Below are 17,937 nucleotides of genomic sequence, written 5' to 3'. Positions count from 1 at the left end.
TATTGTTGGTCAATATTATCTCATACTGGAGCCAATTATTAAAAAAAAAATTATACGATGTAGTGATTTACAAAAGTACCTACCTACAAATTGTGCTATCCATATGCTCCATCATGTAAGGATTAGAGGTGAGTTGGAAATACTGACACCAGTTTGTGTACTCAAGTTTCGGATGAAACTACCCATACTAAGTATTTGTGGCCCAATAAACTTATTCCAAAAAACTTGTGATGATATCATCGCGAGTCGCTGTTCTGTGCAGTCGCCAGTTGGTAGACTTTCAACACTATTGACATTAAATGCGCACGAACGAAATAGCACTTGAATATAGGTATATTTTAATTTATTAGTCTATTGCGTTCGAATGTATGAATAATAATAGGTCATAAGTTTTGTGTCGCAGCACTGTAATGAGATGATGCACAGGCTTAGGCTTGTTATATACCGCTCAAAACATGTTTAAAATTTAAAAAAAATCACTGTTATTCATTTTTGTTAACAATAATATTGTAACCTAACAGAAAAACAACTCATGAATTTAAAATTTTGTAATAAATGGGACTTTTCGACAAGCGGAGCTCAGCGTATTTTTAGCGATTATATTGAAGCTGATACAGTCTGAGTTCCCTGAGCCGATACGTATTTTAAAATACTAATAATATGGAGTTGGTTTTAGTTTCAGTTGAGTATGAAACTTTTGTCGCATACGCACGCCAAACGATCTATATAGTATTCCAAATACTAGTAAGTATTTTGGAACAAGTTTATATACCGAGTATTTTTTTATACTGGTAGTAAGTATACATAGTCTTCAAAATCGACCAGTTTTCCCACCTCTAGTAAGGATATTATGATGAATAGGATACACACCTAGTTTTTCAGTTTTGAAATGAATATAATATATCTTAGGTAAATATATAATTTTTTTTAAAGAACTGGGACCGAACCCCTTTCAATTTTAGATTTGATGGAACATAATTTTATTCACTGGAACTGAACCTATAAAAAAATTGCATGTTTTCACAGCTCTGAATATGAAAGATTGATCATAAGTGTGTTATGTTATTATTTTTGTTTTGAAATAATCGTTTACCTCAATCCAACAGGCAGTCGTCGTCACTTTCAGATATCTACCAAGGAGACCTATGCCTCGATAATGCCATTTATGTATTGCTTAAAAATATCTTGGTTATTACGCTGTTATTATTTCAAGCAAATACAAATTTGCGAATATGAAAATTCTCAATCGGCACGACCGATTCCTTTCTGTGTAAGTTTTGTCAAGGTAGGAAGTTGAGGAAAACTGCTTTTCGTCGGTGCCGGATTGAGCCGTGTACTGAGAAGTACAAACGAGTCATATAATGACGATCTATCCATTGCGCTCGCTTCAAAGTGTCGCAGCCGTTCGCGGGTGCACCAGTTTGCAGCTTTCGAGATGGTATTCTCTTGAAGTTGAGGGTCCGGTTGACCGGTTTTGTTTCCAATCACAATGATGGTTGCCTGAAAATTGCAGTTACAAATTACTAACTTTATTATTACCATTTTTATTTCCTCAGCCAACTTCCGTGAATGTCATTTTCGAATTAATGATGAAGAACCCTGTGTGACCTCGTATCATTTGATTCATATTTGTACTGCCACAGGAGTGAGAGAAATAGAGGATTTGAATCCCTGTCCTATACAACTGAGGTGTATTTTTTCGTTACTGTCACGGAAAATGCTCTTTGCACATTAAGATAATACTTTGACAATGAGTACCCAAAAGAAGAGCATAATTTTCATGACCAATAGGAAATTGAGTTATTATGATTATAAAAGACAGGTGCCGTTTAATTTGTAACGCAGCCATGTCCTCAGCCAAATATAATATGTTTATTCAAGTTGAAAAATGACAATCGGAGAGTGTTTTAGATCACTGCCGGTTTTGATGAAGTTGGACTTACCTGCTCTATATAAATAAAAAAAATGTGATTATAATGGATGTTATTTTATTTTAACTAGTTTCAAGATATTATTTTTGGTCTACCTACCCCTACTGTGTACGTAATAGATTGTGCCATTACTGTCATAGATTAAAATACATTAAGTACAGTGCTTACTGAATTTTCTTTTGTACTTACATCCTTTTTGTCTTTGTTCCGTTCAATATCTTTGTGAAGATACATTAGAAAGCTCAAAGAGTCCGGCTTGCAGGTGTCATAAACCAAAACGTATCCGTCAGCAAACGCCATATAGTGTCGGGGCAGTCCCTGGTAATTGTTTGATTGCGTGTTTCCGTCCACAAGGGACTGGTTGAGCCCTGCCGTGTCGTAAAAGCATATTTTTTCTTTCGTCCCACGATCCGTTTCAATGTTGGCCACATATATATCTTCTATTGTCGGATAAAACTCTGATGTCGATGTCACATTCCCATATATAAGTTGTTCAAGAATTGCAGTCTTCCCTACACCTTTCATTCCACAAATTACTACTTTACTCGTTTTACCCATCGTGCGTTGATAAATAAATCGTTTTGATAATTGATCGTGATTTAATTCATTTAGATACGTTCATGTTTATTTACCGTTACCTGATTTTTTTTAACATAACTTAAGTTGAGATTGGCTAAATTGGGTCATAATAATACGTTTTACGCCCATACGATACATTATGAGCATTATATAAATAAATAGATTTATGTCTTATCATTTATTAATAACCGCAGATACTTTAAGTTTACTCATAACATTATTTTACAGTTATAACAATTTTATTTTACGTCAGAGTCGTACGTTAATAAATATTGTCAGCTGTAATCTGTCAAATGACAAGTAGTTGCAGTGTTGCCATCTTTTCAAAATGGAATTAGTACAGAACCCAGTGTTGCCATATTTTTATATGTCGATTAAAGCACAAAGGCGTAAAAACTATAGTATTTCTGAAAAATGTATAGTACAGGAACACTTTTCGTCTTAAATCCTTTAAAATTATAGTATTTTGTTATATTTGGTGTAAAATTATAGTATTTAAATTTTCGCGAAATCAAAATTATAGTATTGTACTATAATTATAGTACGGTTGGCATCACTGACAGAACCTCAAAATTTATAGTATTTGCAGTGTTGCTATATTTTAAAAGTGGAATTATAGTACAGATCCTTCAAAATTATAGTATTTCGGCAAAAAATATAGTACGCGTTAATTAAACGTGTGGTAAATAATTAACGTCTTGTTTTTTTAGACAAAATAAATCCATGAAGGGTAATTAACGACTTTTTTTTGCTATTAATAAAAAGTTGTGAAAAGTGCATTAGCAAACTAACCAAGAACTTCTGGAACAAGATTTCTGTTTGCTTCAATATAATTATCTGGCATAGAAATCATTTAAAAGCGGAGAGATGGCGAACTTTTTTTTGTCATTTTGATTTCCTAAGCTCCATTTTTTTTATGAATGCCTTCGCTTTGTCGTTTTAAATCAGTGAATGCATTAGTGGTCTTTGGATTGATTTATTCAATCTTTTTTTTTTTTAATTTCAACCAAATAAATAAGTTTAAGGACACTTAAAGGAAATTCTAGGGGAGGTTCTGGAGCAAAATGGATAATAAAGAACAAATTAGGATTTTACAATGGAATGCCAGAAGTATGAAGCAAAAAAAGGATGATATAGAACTCTACTTAATAAGACAAAAAATTTCAATAGCATTAATCTCAGAGACTTGACTGAGGTCTGAATTAGACTATCTGAAATTCAATGATTACACGATGTATCGAAAATACAGAAGGGATGGATACGGAGGAGAGCGATTCTGGTGCATAAAACACTGGCGTCTAAAGAAGAAAGAAAGAAAGACGGAAGAGCTAGACAAAATAATTATAAAGCCATTTAACAGAATAGGAGTGAGGACCTGATCGAAGGATCGATATGACAGCGAGTCGCAGTCAAAGCCTCGGTAAAATCACAAAAAAAAAAAAAAAAAACAACAAAATTATCGTTCCTAAAAAATTTGCCTCAAACATTTTAATTAATTTGACCCTTTTATTTCATTTTTTACGAGATAGCCATTGCGCTTTACAATATTATAGAAGTGAGGGAGATACTGTTCGGTTATCAGGAATACAGCGGAAAACACATTTTGAAAATAGCCGATAAACTGGATTATTTGTTAGTTTGGGTTAGTTTAGGTTAGGTTAGGTAAGGTTAGGTTAGATTAACCGAACAAATAATCCAGTTTATCGGCTATTTTCAAAATGTGTTTTCCGCTGTATTCCTGATAACCGAACAGTACCATGAGGGATTATAAAATTAGTCTCCATATTTGCAGAAAGGTTTGCAAACCAACCTTTTATAGGACTGTTTTTTTGTGTAGTTTATAACTAGCGGCCGTTTTATAAACTATGCATTTGCAAACTGCAAACCTGTGGCTACATCAATTGTGTTAAACTTTTCGCGCCTCCCAGTTTGGAAACCGCCGTGTTAAGTAATTAACGTCACCTTTTTTTAGACATGGGGATTATTTTTTTTTTGCTTCTCACGGATTATTTTGGCGTTGTTTTTTTTCTATTGACAACTTTTTTCCGATTTCTCAAAATTATAGTATTTTGGGCGTACTATACCTGTTTGATATCGTACATAGTACGCATACGAAAATTATAGTACAAATACTATAATTATAGTACGGTTGGCAACACTGAGTATTTGGGAAAAATATAGTACGCGTCATCATCACTGTTGAAAATGTATAGGTTTTTTGTTTCTCAAAAAAAAATAACGGAGAATTTGAGAAACTCCGAGACCCCTTTTTATTTAGAACCACCGACCAAAAAAACTTTCAAGAAATTTATTTTTAAGCCAGTGAAGAGATTTTTTTACGTTTTTCGAGCATTTTTTTCCAGGTTCCAGGTTTCCAGGTCCAGGTTCCAGGTTTCCAACTAATCAAAATTTCATCGCAATCGGATGAATGATTTAGGAACCATTCGAATAAAATAAGATAGAACGAAGAAGAAAATAACAATATGGTTGTACTAATTCAGAAACCTTCGCGGGTGTGGGCATAACAACTGGTATGGTATAGTAACCATACGAATAAAAAAGATAGAATGACGAAGAAGAAGAAGATGGTTGTAGTATTTCAGAAACCTTCGTGGGTGTGGGCATAACAACTGATGAAAGTTTAATTGCAATCGGATGGATGGTATAGGAACCATACGAATAAAAGTAGATATAACGTAGAAGGTAAATAAGAATATGGTTGTACTAATTCAGAAACCTTCATGGGTGTGTGCATAAAAACTGACGAAAATTTCATCGCAATCGGATGAATGATATAGGAACCATACGAATAACAGAAGATAGAACGAAGAAGATAAATAACATAATGGTTGTACTTATTCAGAAACCTTTGCGGGTGTAGGTATAACAACTGACGAAAATTTCATCGCAATCGAATGAATGATATAGAAACCATACGAATAACAGAAGATAGAACGAAGAATAAAAAGGAGAATATGGTTGTAGTATTTCAGAAACCTTCGTGGGTGTGGGCATAACAACTGATGAAAGTTTAATTGCAATCGGATGGATGGTATAGTAACCATACGAATAAAAAAAGATAGAATGACGAAGAAGAACAAGAAGATGGTTGTAGTATTTCAGAAACCTTCGTGGGTGTGGGCATAACAACTGATGAAAGTTTAATTGCAATCGGATGGATGGTATAGTAACCATACGAATAAAAAAAGATAGAATGACGAAGAAGAAGAAGAAGATGGTTGTGAGCATAACAACTGACGAAACTTTCATTGCAATCAGATGAATGGTATAGGAACCATACTAATAAAAGTAGATAGAACGAAGAAGGTAAATAAGAATATGGCTGTACTAATTCAGAAACCTTCATGGGTGTAGGTATAAAAACTGACGAAAGTTTCATTGCAATCGGATGAATGGTATAGGAACCATACGAATAAAAGAAGATATAATGATGAAGAAGAAGAAAAAGATAGTTATACTAATTCAGAAACTTTTACGGGTGTGACTACAAGAACTGACAAAACTTTCTTTGCAATCGGATGAATGATATAGGAACCATTCCAATAAAAGAAGATAGAACGAAGAAGAAAAATAAGAATATGGTTGCACTAATTTAGAAACCTTTGCGAGTGTGGGCGTAACAACTGACGAAACTTTCATTGCAATCGGATGAATGGTATAGGAACGATACGAATAAAAGAAGATAGAACGAAGAGTAAAAATAAGAATATGGTTGTACTAAATCAGAAATCTTTGCGGGTGTAGGCGTAACAACTGATGAAAGTTTCATTGCAATCGGATGAATGGTATAGGAACCATACGAATAAAATAAGATAAAACGAAGAGTAAAAATAAGAATATGGTTCTACTAATTTTGAAACCTTTGCGGGTGTGGGCATAGCAACTGACGAAAGTTTCATTGCAATCGGATGAATGGTATAGGAACCATACGAATAAAAGTAGGTAGAACAAAGAAGGAAAATAAAAATATGGTTGTACTAATTCAGAAACCTTCGCGGGTGTGGGTATAACAACTGACGAAAGTTTCATTGCAATCGTATGACCATACGAATAAAAGAAGATAGAACGATGAAGGAAAATAAGAATATGGTTGTACTATTTTAGAAAATTTTGTGGGTGTGGGCATAACAACTGATGAAAGTTTCATTGCAATCAGATGAATGGTATAGGAACCATACGAATAAAAGAAGATAGAACGAATATAAAAATAAGAATATAGTTGTACTAATTTAGAAACCTTTGCGGGTGTGGGCATAACAACTGACGAAAGTTTCATTGCAATCGGATGAATGGTATAGGACCCATACGAATAAAAGTATATAGAACGAAGAATAAAAATAAGAATATGGTTGCACTAATTTAGAAACCTTTGCGAGTGTGGGCGTAACAACTGACGAAACTTTCATTGCAATCGGATGAATGGTATAGGAACGATACGAATAAAAGAAGATAGAACGAAGAGTAAAAATAAGAATATGGTTGTACTAAATCAGAAATCTTTGCGGGTGTGGGCGTAACAACTGATGAAAGTTTCATTGCAATCGGATGAATGGTATAGGAACCATACGAATAAAATAAGATAAAACGAAGAATAAAAATAAGAATATGATTGTACTAATTTAGAAACCTTTGCGGGTGTGGGCATAGCAACTGACGAAAGTTTCATTGCAATCGGATGAATGGTATAGGAACCATACGAATAAAAGTAGGTAGAACAAAGAAGGAAAATAAAAATATGGTTTTACTAATTCAGTAACCTTTGTGGGTGAGGGCATAACAACTGACGAAATTTTTATTGTAATGGGATGAATGGTATAGGAACCATATGAATAACAGAACATATAACGAAGAAGGAAAATAAGAATATGGTTATTTTAATTCAGTAACCTTTTTATGTGTGAGCATAACATCTGGTAAAAGTTTCATTGTAATTGGATAAATGGTATAGAAACCATACGAATAAAAGTAGATAGAACGAAGAGTAAAAATAAGAATATGGTTAGATTAATTTAGAAACCTTTGCGGGTGTGGGCATAACAACTGACGAAAGTTTCATTGCAATCGGATGAATGGTATAGGAACCATACGAATACAGGAAGATAGAACGAAGAAGGAAAATAAGAATATGTTTGTTTTAATTTAGAAACCTTTGTGGGTGTAGGCATAATAACTGATGAAAGTTTCATTGCAATCGGATGAATGGTATAGGAACCATACGAATAAAAGAAGATAGAACGAAGAATTAAAATAATAATATGGTTCTACTAATTCAGAAACCTTTGTGGGTGTGGGCAAAACAACTGATGAAAGTTTCATTGCAATCAGATTATTGGTATAGGAACCATACGAATAAAAGTAGATAGAACGAAGAGTAAAAATAAGAATATGGTTCTACTAATTTTGAAACCTTTGCGGGTGTGGGCATAACAACTGATGAAAGTTTCATTACAATCGAATGAATGGTATAGGAACCATACGAATAAAAGTAGATAGAACGAAGAAGGAAAATAAGAATATAGTTATACTAATTTAGAAACCTTTGTGGGAATGACAACTGACGAAAGTTTCATTGTAATCAGATGAATGGTATAGGAACTATACGAATAAAAGAAGATATAATGATAAAGAAGAAGACGAAGATGGTTTTTCTAATTTAGAAACCTTTACGGATATGCGTATAATAACTGACGAAAGTTTCGTCGCAATTGGATTAATGGTATAGGAACCATACGAATAAAATAAAATAGAAAGAAGAAGAAGATGATGATTTTTCTAATTCAGAAACCTTTGCGGGTGTGCATACAACCATTTACCAATATTTCATCGCAATCGGATGAATGGTATAGGAACGCATACGGGATAGACTGACAGACATTCATTTTTATATATAAGATATACCTAGCCTATACTCTTCACGCAAGTGCAACCAATAAGTTGACAAAGTTTTATCGCAATCGGATGAACGGTATGGCAGCACATAAGATACGAACAAACAAACAAATATTAATTTTTATATATTAGATTTTATACTCGAGCAGTAGGGTAAGCCGCCCAGTGAATGAACGCCCCCCAGCGAATGAACAAAACTCGATTATTTTAAAAATTAAATTTTAAAAATGTTCGATCCATAGTTGAGTTTGCTTCTGTCGTGTGGAATCCACAGTACGTTACATACATAAATCGTCTCAAAGCGGTACAAAAGCGTTTTCGTAAGCACGTCAATTTTTCTTTCTTTCTTTCAATTCTATTTCGACCACTGCAACTTTTATGGTACCATCTTTGGAAAGTCGACGTTCTATATCTGATCAATATTTTCATTTTAAAATTATCAATGGTTTTGTTGACTCGCCAAACCTACTCGAAAGGGTGGGTTTCCATTGTCCATCAAGATTTACGCGAAACCAAACTTTGTACCATATCAGTCGTAGCGGTTCTAATTATGCACAAAATTCTTTTATTCGGCGCTCTTGTTTAACTACCGTTGATCCTTTTTATAATTCACCTGTTTCATTTAAACGCGCTATCTCTAAAATCTAAATCTAAAATTTTGTATAAATAGATATGTATATATATATATATATATATATATACTTATATATATTTTTTTATGTTACTTTTTTTTGTAAGTATAGGGTAAGCCGCCCAGTGAATGAACCCCCCCCCCAGTGAATGAACAAAACTCGATTATTTTAAAATCATAAGAATTGGGTGAAATTTTTCTGAAGCAGGGATTTTTTTATACGTTGACAGCACTTATATCCATATAAAAACAACTTCAGAAACCCCCTCCTGCCTCAGTTGCCAAGGAGGTGGGCTGATATTCGGTCGACTTTTTGGTCATGAAGCTTTGTTCCTAGCTGTACTAAGGAGTATGAGTGGTCCGAAATTTTAACTGTGAATTTTTAACCCCTTTCCCTGCATATATTACCCAATTATTGATTTTGCTGAAGTAACTGATGATTATAAAGGTAAGATAATATCCTTTTATTTGTATTTTTTGTGCCGTAACGTTAAATATGAGTGTTCATTAAGTGGTCTTTCTAATGGAGGTTAATCCAATTAATAAACGGTGTGTTTATTCTTTAGATTAGTGATAATTTATTTATTCATTTTTATACCCTGTAATGACTATAATATATAGTTGTAATGTCGATGTGTATGTATTTAAATGTTTTAGGAAGCTTATAGCTAGTATTTGAACACTTTTTTTGAAAACTACGGTACCGATTCATTAACTAGCATTTTTAATCTAATCTTTAATCTTATTTATCAATGATTACTTCACAAAAAGGAATATTTACAGTACAATAACAGTTGTTATGATGTGGCGGCAGATAAATGAGCAACTTTAATGTTTAACAAAATTTCAAATTTTTCCTATTTTTTAAGAAAAATCATTTTCAATGCCATACAATTAGTAATAACATAACTATACAAAATTTATTGTACTTACATATTGTTATAATTGTAAAATAATAAATGCTTAATATGATAAATATGCATAGTCATTTACTGGTTTTTTTCGTGTTCATTCTTTAGGTTCTGCGTTCAATTACTGGGCTTTTCTGTGTTAATTTATATAAGTATTGTTTTTTTTATTAAACAGAGATGTGTTGCACAAAATATCTATCAAATTCATTTAAATCTACACAAGTTATAGATGAGTACAATATTTTTTTAAATAACTATAAGAATACCCTATGCTTTTTTAAAAAAAAATTACAATAATTTTATTGTCCAAAGTCCTTGTGTGCATTCACTGGGCGGCTTCCTCTATACTTACATAACCTAAATTTGATTCCAATTTTTGTTCATTCGCGTTCATGCGGCTTACCCTATAATTTAATTATTCATTATTCTTCCTCATTTTTCTCATGTAATTTTCTTATGTAATTTCTTTATATTTATGTTATTCTTACTCTCTATCTTGTTAGGCTTAACTATATTATAATGTATGGAAACTTTACTGGTTGCAATCAGTGGTGGCCGGTGGTTTTCAGAATAGCATTTTCTGGTAGTGCGCAATGGTTTACCTTCTATAAAAAGAGGATCTTCTTCTTTCACCCTGTCACGACCCAGCATTGGGGCATAGGGCAAGTACAAGTTCGCGCCACTTTCTCGGTCCATCGCCAACTTTTGCGCCTCCCGCCAAGTCAGACCTGCAGCACGTAGGTCGCTTTTGTGGCACCGCTGCAGGGTGAGGGAGGGCTGGCCATGGCGACGGAACCCTTGAGGCTGTACCATAAGGGTACGAAGTATCACATTCTTTGGCGGCATCTGGAATACGTGTACTAGCCACGTAAGGTTGTAAAGCGTCTTTACCTCAATCACCGAAGGCTGCCATGTTCTCTTACCGACTTCTCAGAAGATAAATTAAATATGTCTTTGTTTATTTATATTTTTTCTCAAAAAAGTTTTTGAACATCGATAATGATTTAATATCAATAAAGAAATATAAATGTCACAGTTTATGGGTTTACGCTCTGAGCGAATAATGCTTCAGCCTTAAGAAATAACCGCTGATATTGTGTTTTTTTTATTATTTTGAATGTATTTGTGTAGTTTAGAAATAAACTCAGCAGTTTGTAAAAAATTTGGTAAAATGTTGGCGATTCATAAAATATGTTAACTGTAAAATTGTTAAAAATTAACTCGCCAACATTATTATAAAACAGAAACTGGCGTTTTTGTTTCTAGAGTCCTTCGTTTCGTGCGCCGATCTAAAAGTGTGTAAAAATTCTACACAAAACGCCATTACAGGAACTTTTGGCCACCGTTTAAGTAGTATACAATGACCTCATTGTAATCCTGTGCAAACTGAAAATCTATTTGGATCGCAATCGCTTTGCGCTCATGAACGGAGTATTGTTCATAATATTACTACATGTTCTACTTCGCGAAATGAGTGATACACGTATGAATAACAATGAAAAGTTAAGCGTTGTCTTTAAAAATGCAGGCAGTGCGTAGCACTTGCATGGTATTAGAGAAGCAGCCGCTGGTTCCAATAACTTTTCATTATTATATTCAAAAATTTTGTAATCAATATGTAACTATTTGTTTCCTTAATAAATAAAATAAAAAAGTAGGGAGTAAGATCATGTTAACGCGCGTGTTTGAACATGTACTTAACCAAAATAAAATATTTATTAAAAAACGGTAGGTACATGTTCAAACACGCGCGTTGCCGTGATCTAACTCCCTACTTCATATTTTATCGTTTGTCAATTTATGGCTAGGTACGACCGTATGTTGTAGCTTAACTGCTGGGAAATAGAAATGGCTTATTTCAAAAAAATACTACCTTATTCTTAGGTCAATAATTTATTATATAAAGCAATCATATTCGTAGGATATTTATCACATTTGAATGGTCAAAGACATAGCTTATAATCAGTATCTTTAGAATTGTCTTCAAATGTGTTAATCATGCCCATTTTTTGAATAATAAAATGCCTAATTCTTGTCAAATTTGGGATCACAAAGATTATAATATATATTTTTTTATCGTAAATATGTCAATATATACTTAATGTTAACATTAATTTTACTACTTAATGATTTTGTAAACGCGTTTAAAAAATATTAAATATAAAAAATCTTAATACCACTGCACATTGATATACTGAAATATAACTAGGATATTCTAAAACATTAGAGAGAGAGGTTTAAAAGAATACTTTTTTATGTAATAAAAATACTTTATGCAGTCATCAAATGTTTAAAATAAATATAAAGGATAATAAGGCTTCAAAATTATATAAATAGATTATCTACAACGTTTAAGGAATGTTCAGGGTTATGTTCTGAAAATACCATAAAAGCTCCATTTTGACCTACGCTGAGCATGTGGGCCCTTAACGCGATTGCGGCAGTCTATGGTTTCAAACTAGTACCAGTGTTGCTAACCGTACTATAATTATAGTATTTGTACTATAATTATGGTCCGCGTACTATGTACATGGCCCCCATATCTTGAAGCGGTCCCCCAGGCCAAGATGTTTGGCGGGCTCCCCATTTTATCTCTAAGGTCTATTACCTCTCGTGTAATGTCAAATGGTATTCTGCGAAAATGCAGGCTTTTGGCATTTTTAAATAAATCAACTTGAATTGTCGGCACGGTATCATATTATTATGAAGCAATGGTAGCGACCCCCCCTTTGTGATGGCTAAATAACATGCAGCCTTTCGCCGTATTGGATAAATAGTCATTTTATTAGCCAGAAAGCACACTAAAAATAATTTAAAAATAGCACCGCAGGCGACATTTTTACTGTTAGCGCGAATTTGTAGTGTGTGTTTATCTCGCTTAAGTGATCGACCCGCCGCGCCGGGCCCCTTCTAGCCCAGGCCCCCAGGCTCTAGCCCTGTCAGCCCCCCCTTTGTGGGGGCCATGACTATGTACGATATAAAACAGGTATAGTACGCCCAAAATATGTAAAAAGTACTAAAATTTCGATATTTCCGTTCGATAAATTGGTGAAAAGTACTATAATTTCGCAATATAAGAAGATTTGGAGAACTTGGAAAAAATTGCTCGAAAAACGTTAAAAAATCACGATTTTGGCTTAAAATAAAATTTATTCAATTCTTCGGTAAGCATTTTTGGTGGCATGAGGTAGGTACCTGAATAAAAAGGGGCTCTGAGAAACAAAAAAACCTATACATTTCCAACAGTGATGGCAACGCATACTATATTTTCCCCCCAAATACTATAATTTTGGAGGCTCTGTACTATAATTCCACTTTTAAAAGATGGCAGCACTGACTAGTACAAAGTAAATGTACCTACCAGTGTTGCCAACCGTACTATAATTATAGTATTTGTACTATAATTTTAGTCTGCGTACTATGTACGATATAAAACAAATATAGTAGGTACGCCCAAAATACTATAATTTTGAGAAATCGGAAAAAAGTTGCCAATAGAAGAAAAACAACGCCAAAATAATCCGTGGGAAGCAAAAAAAAATAATCCCCATGTCTAAAAAAGGTGACGTTAATTACTTAACACAGCGATTTCGAAACTGGGAGGCGCGAAAAGTTTAACACAATTAATGTAGCCACAAGTATGCAAATGCATAGTTTATAAAACGGCAGCTAGTTATAAACTACCCAAAAAACAGTCCTATAAAAGGTTGGTTTGCAAACCTTTCTGCAAACATGGAGACTAATTTTATAATTCCTCAATTCTATATACTATTGTGAAGCGCAATGGCTATCTCTTAAAAAATGAAATAAAAGGGTCCAATTAATCATAATGTTGAAATTTGAGGCAAATTTGTTTAGGAACGATAATTTTGCTGTTAAACTTGTCTATTTGGTTGAAATTAAAAAAAAAAAAAAGTGAATAAATCAATCCAAGGACCAGTCATGCATTCACTGATTTAAAACGACAAAGTGAAGGCATTCATAAAAAAATTGAGCTTAGGAAATCAAAATGACAAAAAAAAAAGTTCGCCATGACCCGGGGAGTCCGCTTCAGGATGTGGGGTCCATGATAGAATCCATTTGTCAATGAACGAAGATGAATTTGGATTGACTTCTAACTATTGAAATTGTTTGTGCTAATAAGCAAGCACATTCGTCTAAAAATAATGAACTTACTATAAGTAGTAAATCCTTGTTTATTTTTTTTTCATTTTTGTATTCGTAAGTAGGTACACTGTTGACTATTTAAAAAGGTGTGTATAATTTAATGAAATAAGGGGGGGCGGCGCCTAGATTACATTTTTTTAAAAGGGAGGCGTAGTAACATAGAGTTTGGAAACCACTGACTTAACATTTGAATTTTGTATAAAAAAACGAGACGTTAATTACCCTTCATGGATATTTTGTCTAAAAAAAACAAGACGTCAATTAGCCCACGTTTAATTTTTTGAAAATGCAGAAAATTATTGGTCACTCAACGCGTACTATATTTTTTGCCGAAATACTATAATTTTGAAGGCACTGTACTATAATTCCACTTTCAAAATATGGCAACACTGGTACCTACACAGAACGTCAAATTCGGCGACATGGCAGCCGATAACCAAAAAAGTCATATCAAAAACAAATATACAATACTATTACCAACTTATAATGAAAAAGAAAACTTGCCAATTATAATATGGCTCATTGTAAAGTATATGAATACGACGTGAGTAATTTATGATTGACACTGAGTTTAATAAGTTTACTTTTATTGACTAGTTTCTGATGACACAGTTGTACTTTGTTGATTTTTTGACGCTAATAGCTAATCTGAGAACAGTAGTTAAAAATATATATCATATTACTTACGCTTAAGTATGATTTTTTTAGTGGTTTTGATTACGAGATTATAGTAATTGACGATGGCAGTCCCGATGGCACATTAGAGGCTGGAAAGCAGTTGCAGAAAATCTATGGGGAAGACAAAATAGTGTTGAGACCCCGTGAAAAAAAACTTGGTCTCGGCACAGCTTATATACACGGAATACAACATGCAACCGGAAACTTTATCATCATCATGGATGCCGACTTGAGTCATCACGTTAGTATATTTTTACCAAACTCTAATAGACTTTCTAGACCGTCTTATTCATTCATTTATGGCACTACAACCCATGGCGGGTCTTTAAAAACTTCCTCCATCCTGGACAATCCTGCGACGACACTCCAGTTGCTTTGACCGAGCATTCTCAAATCTGCTGCGGTTGTGGGGTTACATACATACCACACCTTGCTGGTATATCCTCCGGCATTATATGCACGTGGCCGATTCATCGCAGTCTCTGCATTTTTATATGTCACATGATCTATTCACTCCCGTGGTAAGGTGTGTACAGCTCCTCAATATACCTTGACCTCCAAATGCCATCTTCTTGAACAGCCCCAAAGATTCTTCTAAAAACTCTCCTGTAAATGATATTTCTCTCATCCTGCTTGCTGAGTGCCCAGCATTCTGATCCATAGTAGGCGCTGAACAGTTTTATATAAGGTTGTATTGGTTTTCCTTGAGAATGCCGTGTTCTTCAGAAGCCCATGGATACCAAAACAGCACCTATTGGCGAGGGTGATCCGGCAATTTATTTCGTTGCTTGTGTTAATACTGTTATTAGTTTTTGTGACAAGGGACCTTAGATAAACAAATATGAATCCACAGTTTCAAAAGCATTGCCGCCAATGGTAAGGTTGTTATTATAATTTTTCGCACTGTGGAGAACCGGCATGTATTTTGTTTTTCTTTCGTTTATCCGGAGTCCCATGATTGCAGCAGCTGACTTTACGGAAACAAATACCCGTTCGAGTGTTTCTGGTGACCGTGCAATGACATCAATACATTATATTATTACATCATAATATATTATGATCTTCCAGAGTTTCTCAAACTTTTTCTGCAATGAAACACTTTGCAAACCCGGAAATTTTAACGAAACACTTAGTTTATTTTGTAGGTTACTTATTAGCGCAGCTAACCGTTCTGCCAATTTTGGCAACTGTCGTTAAACTGACAAATCTTGTCAGTTAAAAACAATATACCCCATCTTTTTCATGCGCACGGTGTGAGAAAAGATGGTCCTCCGTCTGTACCTAGATCATGGCCCCACATCCCGAAGCGGGCCCCCAGGCTACGATCTTTGGAGGGCCCCCTACTTATCGCTAACGTTAAAATCAATGTGACGATCTACAGCTGCATATTCCAAATGGTGTTCGAGGTAAAATTAAGGGTATTTTTAGCATTTTTTTGTATATTCAATTCACCCACTTTCATGTTGATGTGCTATATAATAATATAATCCACTGAAAATCTTATAATTTCAATAATTTCAGCCCAAGTTTATTCCGCAAATGATTGAGGCTCAAAAGCAGTTCGACCTGGATGTTGTATCGGGCACTCGGTACAGGGACGGGGGTGGCGTTTACGGCTGGGACTTCCGACGCAAGTTAGTCAGCCGCGGAGCCAACTTCCTCACCCAATTATTACTACGACCGGGCGCTTCCGATTTGACAGGCTCATTCAGGTTTGTGAATGGTTATCTTTTATTAAATAATCTAGCATCCAAGAATTGAAACTTTTTAATAACATAATTTCAAGAGGACATATAAGAATTATACATTTATATGCACATCCGATAACACTTGGTCATAGTCAAGTCTTTTTAATTATTATAACTTACTATTCTGCAGCTTGGCTTTAAAGTAAGTCTTCCTTTATCACATGAAAATTCTATCATATTTGATAATATATTATTATGTCGACTGTGATGGTTTCACTGTTGCTACTACTACCCTACAGTGCTGTTGCGTATCAAGACGTCATGTTAAAAAAACGAAAAATTATGTTTATATTATTATTTATAATTATAATCATTTGTGTTTCAGATTATATAAAAAAGACGTCCTTCAAAAATTAATTGCAAGCTGTGTTTCAAAAGGATACGTCTTTCAAATGGAAATGATAATCAGGTGACTTAACGAATTTATTTTTCATTAATTTTGTGTGATTTACTTAATATATATTTATGTTATATAATTATTTAGTAAGTCTTTACAGGATAATAATTTGTATGGGATTTATGTAATATTAGCCTTTCTACGAAGATATTGATGAAAACCCTTTGTCTATAAAGATCGAGCCGCAACATATGAATACGAGATAAATAATTCTAGTTACTTTCTTTCAGGGCTCGTCAATTAAAATACACCGTTGGTGAAGTGCCAATAACATTTGTTGATAGAGTATATGGAGAGTCGAAGCTAGGCGGATCAGAAATATTCCAGTTTGCCTCTGCACTTTTGTACCTGTTTGCAACAACATGATTCATAAAAAAAGATATATTATTATTTTATACATTTTGAATGTTTTAAATGTGTATTTACCTATACTTAATTGATTTTTGTAATATTTATATTGATTTATAATTAATATTAAAACATTCCAACTGTTTGTTTGAGTGTTTTATCATTTATTTATGTTTAAGACCTTTGGTACAATACTTTGTATGATTATATTATATTATAATATATATATTACAGTCGAACTTGGTTATTACGAGGAAGATGGGACCGACTGAATTTGCTCGTTATAAGCATTACTCTTTATATCAGAGAATAGGTATTTTTAAATGAGTGGTCACATAACACAAAAAGGCGCAATTCAAAAAAAAATACACAATTAAAATCTTCCCCGAAAAAAGTGTGGGATTCATAAACTACAAAAGAAGTTGTTTATTGTAATGAACGTTGGTAGGTACCTAGTGACTTCACAAACCTTGGATTTTTTACATGCAATTTCAACCATATGCGTGTATACTTTTCAATATTACACTTAACTAGTGTCGTAAACGTAATCCGATTCCGGCGGCATCCTGTCTGGTCGGATTTTATTGCTTAAGGTCGAAATGTTTTTAAACGATCGACACATTAACAGTTTTAAGAA

General features: G+C 33.8%; 2 protein-coding genes across 2 annotated transcripts; one reads left to right on the top strand and one right to left on the bottom strand.

Moving 5' to 3' along the window:
* Positions 1–497: 497 nt before the first annotated feature.
* Positions 498–2,812, bottom strand: kappaB-Ras (NFKB inhibitor interacting Ras like 1). The gene is made up of 2 exons (XM_085948799.1): positions 2,121–2,812; positions 498–1,500 (listed from the first exon to the last, which is right to left on the bottom strand). The coding sequence occupies exons 1-2, from the start codon at positions 2,487–2,489 to the stop codon at positions 1,243–1,245; spliced, it is 627 nt and encodes a 208-aa protein (XP_085804925.1). The 5' UTR covers positions 2,490–2,812; the 3' UTR covers positions 498–1,242.
* An 11,717-nt stretch (positions 2,813–14,529) lies between these two features.
* Dpm1 (Dolichyl-phosphate mannosyltransferase subunit 1) lies at positions 14,530–17,445 on the top strand. The gene is made up of 5 exons (XM_085948882.1): positions 14,530–14,673; positions 14,838–15,048; positions 16,329–16,519; positions 16,881–16,964; positions 17,183–17,445. Exons 1-5 carry the CDS (start codon positions 14,552–14,554, stop codon positions 17,316–17,318), a joined length of 744 nt encoding a protein of 247 aa, XP_085805008.1. The 5' UTR covers positions 14,530–14,551; the 3' UTR covers positions 17,319–17,445.
* The last annotated feature ends 492 nt before the right edge of the window (positions 17,446–17,937 follow it).

The sequence above is a fragment of the Rhyacophila brunnea genome, unplaced genomic scaffold, assembly GCF_057557595.1.
Source record: "Rhyacophila brunnea isolate RB1 unplaced genomic scaffold, BYU_Rbru_1.0 scaffold_21, whole genome shotgun sequence".
Taxonomy (NCBI): Eukaryota; Metazoa; Arthropoda; class Insecta; order Trichoptera; family Rhyacophilidae; genus Rhyacophila; species Rhyacophila brunnea.
Note: the sequence above shows the minus strand (reverse complement) of the source record. Positions and strands in the feature narration are given on the sequence as shown.

Bases quoted from the DNA above. Each gene is read 5' to 3' on its own strand.
- kappaB-Ras (XM_085948799.1), bottom strand. From the start codon at position 2,489: ATGGGTAAAACGAGTAAAGTAGTAATTTGTGGAATGAAAGGTGTAGGG. The intron at 1,501-2,120 runs GTAAGTACAAAA...TGCAATTTTCAG, and splicing joins GGAACAAAGACAAAAAGGAT to GCAACCATCATTGTGATTGG.
- Dpm1 (XM_085948882.1), top strand. From the start codon at position 14,552: ATGGCAGCCGATAACCAAAAAAGTCATATCAAAAACAAATATACAATA. The intron at 14,674-14,837 runs GTGAGTAATTTA...TGATTTTTTTAG, and splicing joins GTAAAGTATATGAATACGAC to TGGTTTTGATTACGAGATTA. The intron at 15,049-16,328 runs GTTAGTATATTT...CAATAATTTCAG, and splicing joins ATGCCGACTTGAGTCATCAC to CCCAAGTTTATTCCGCAAAT.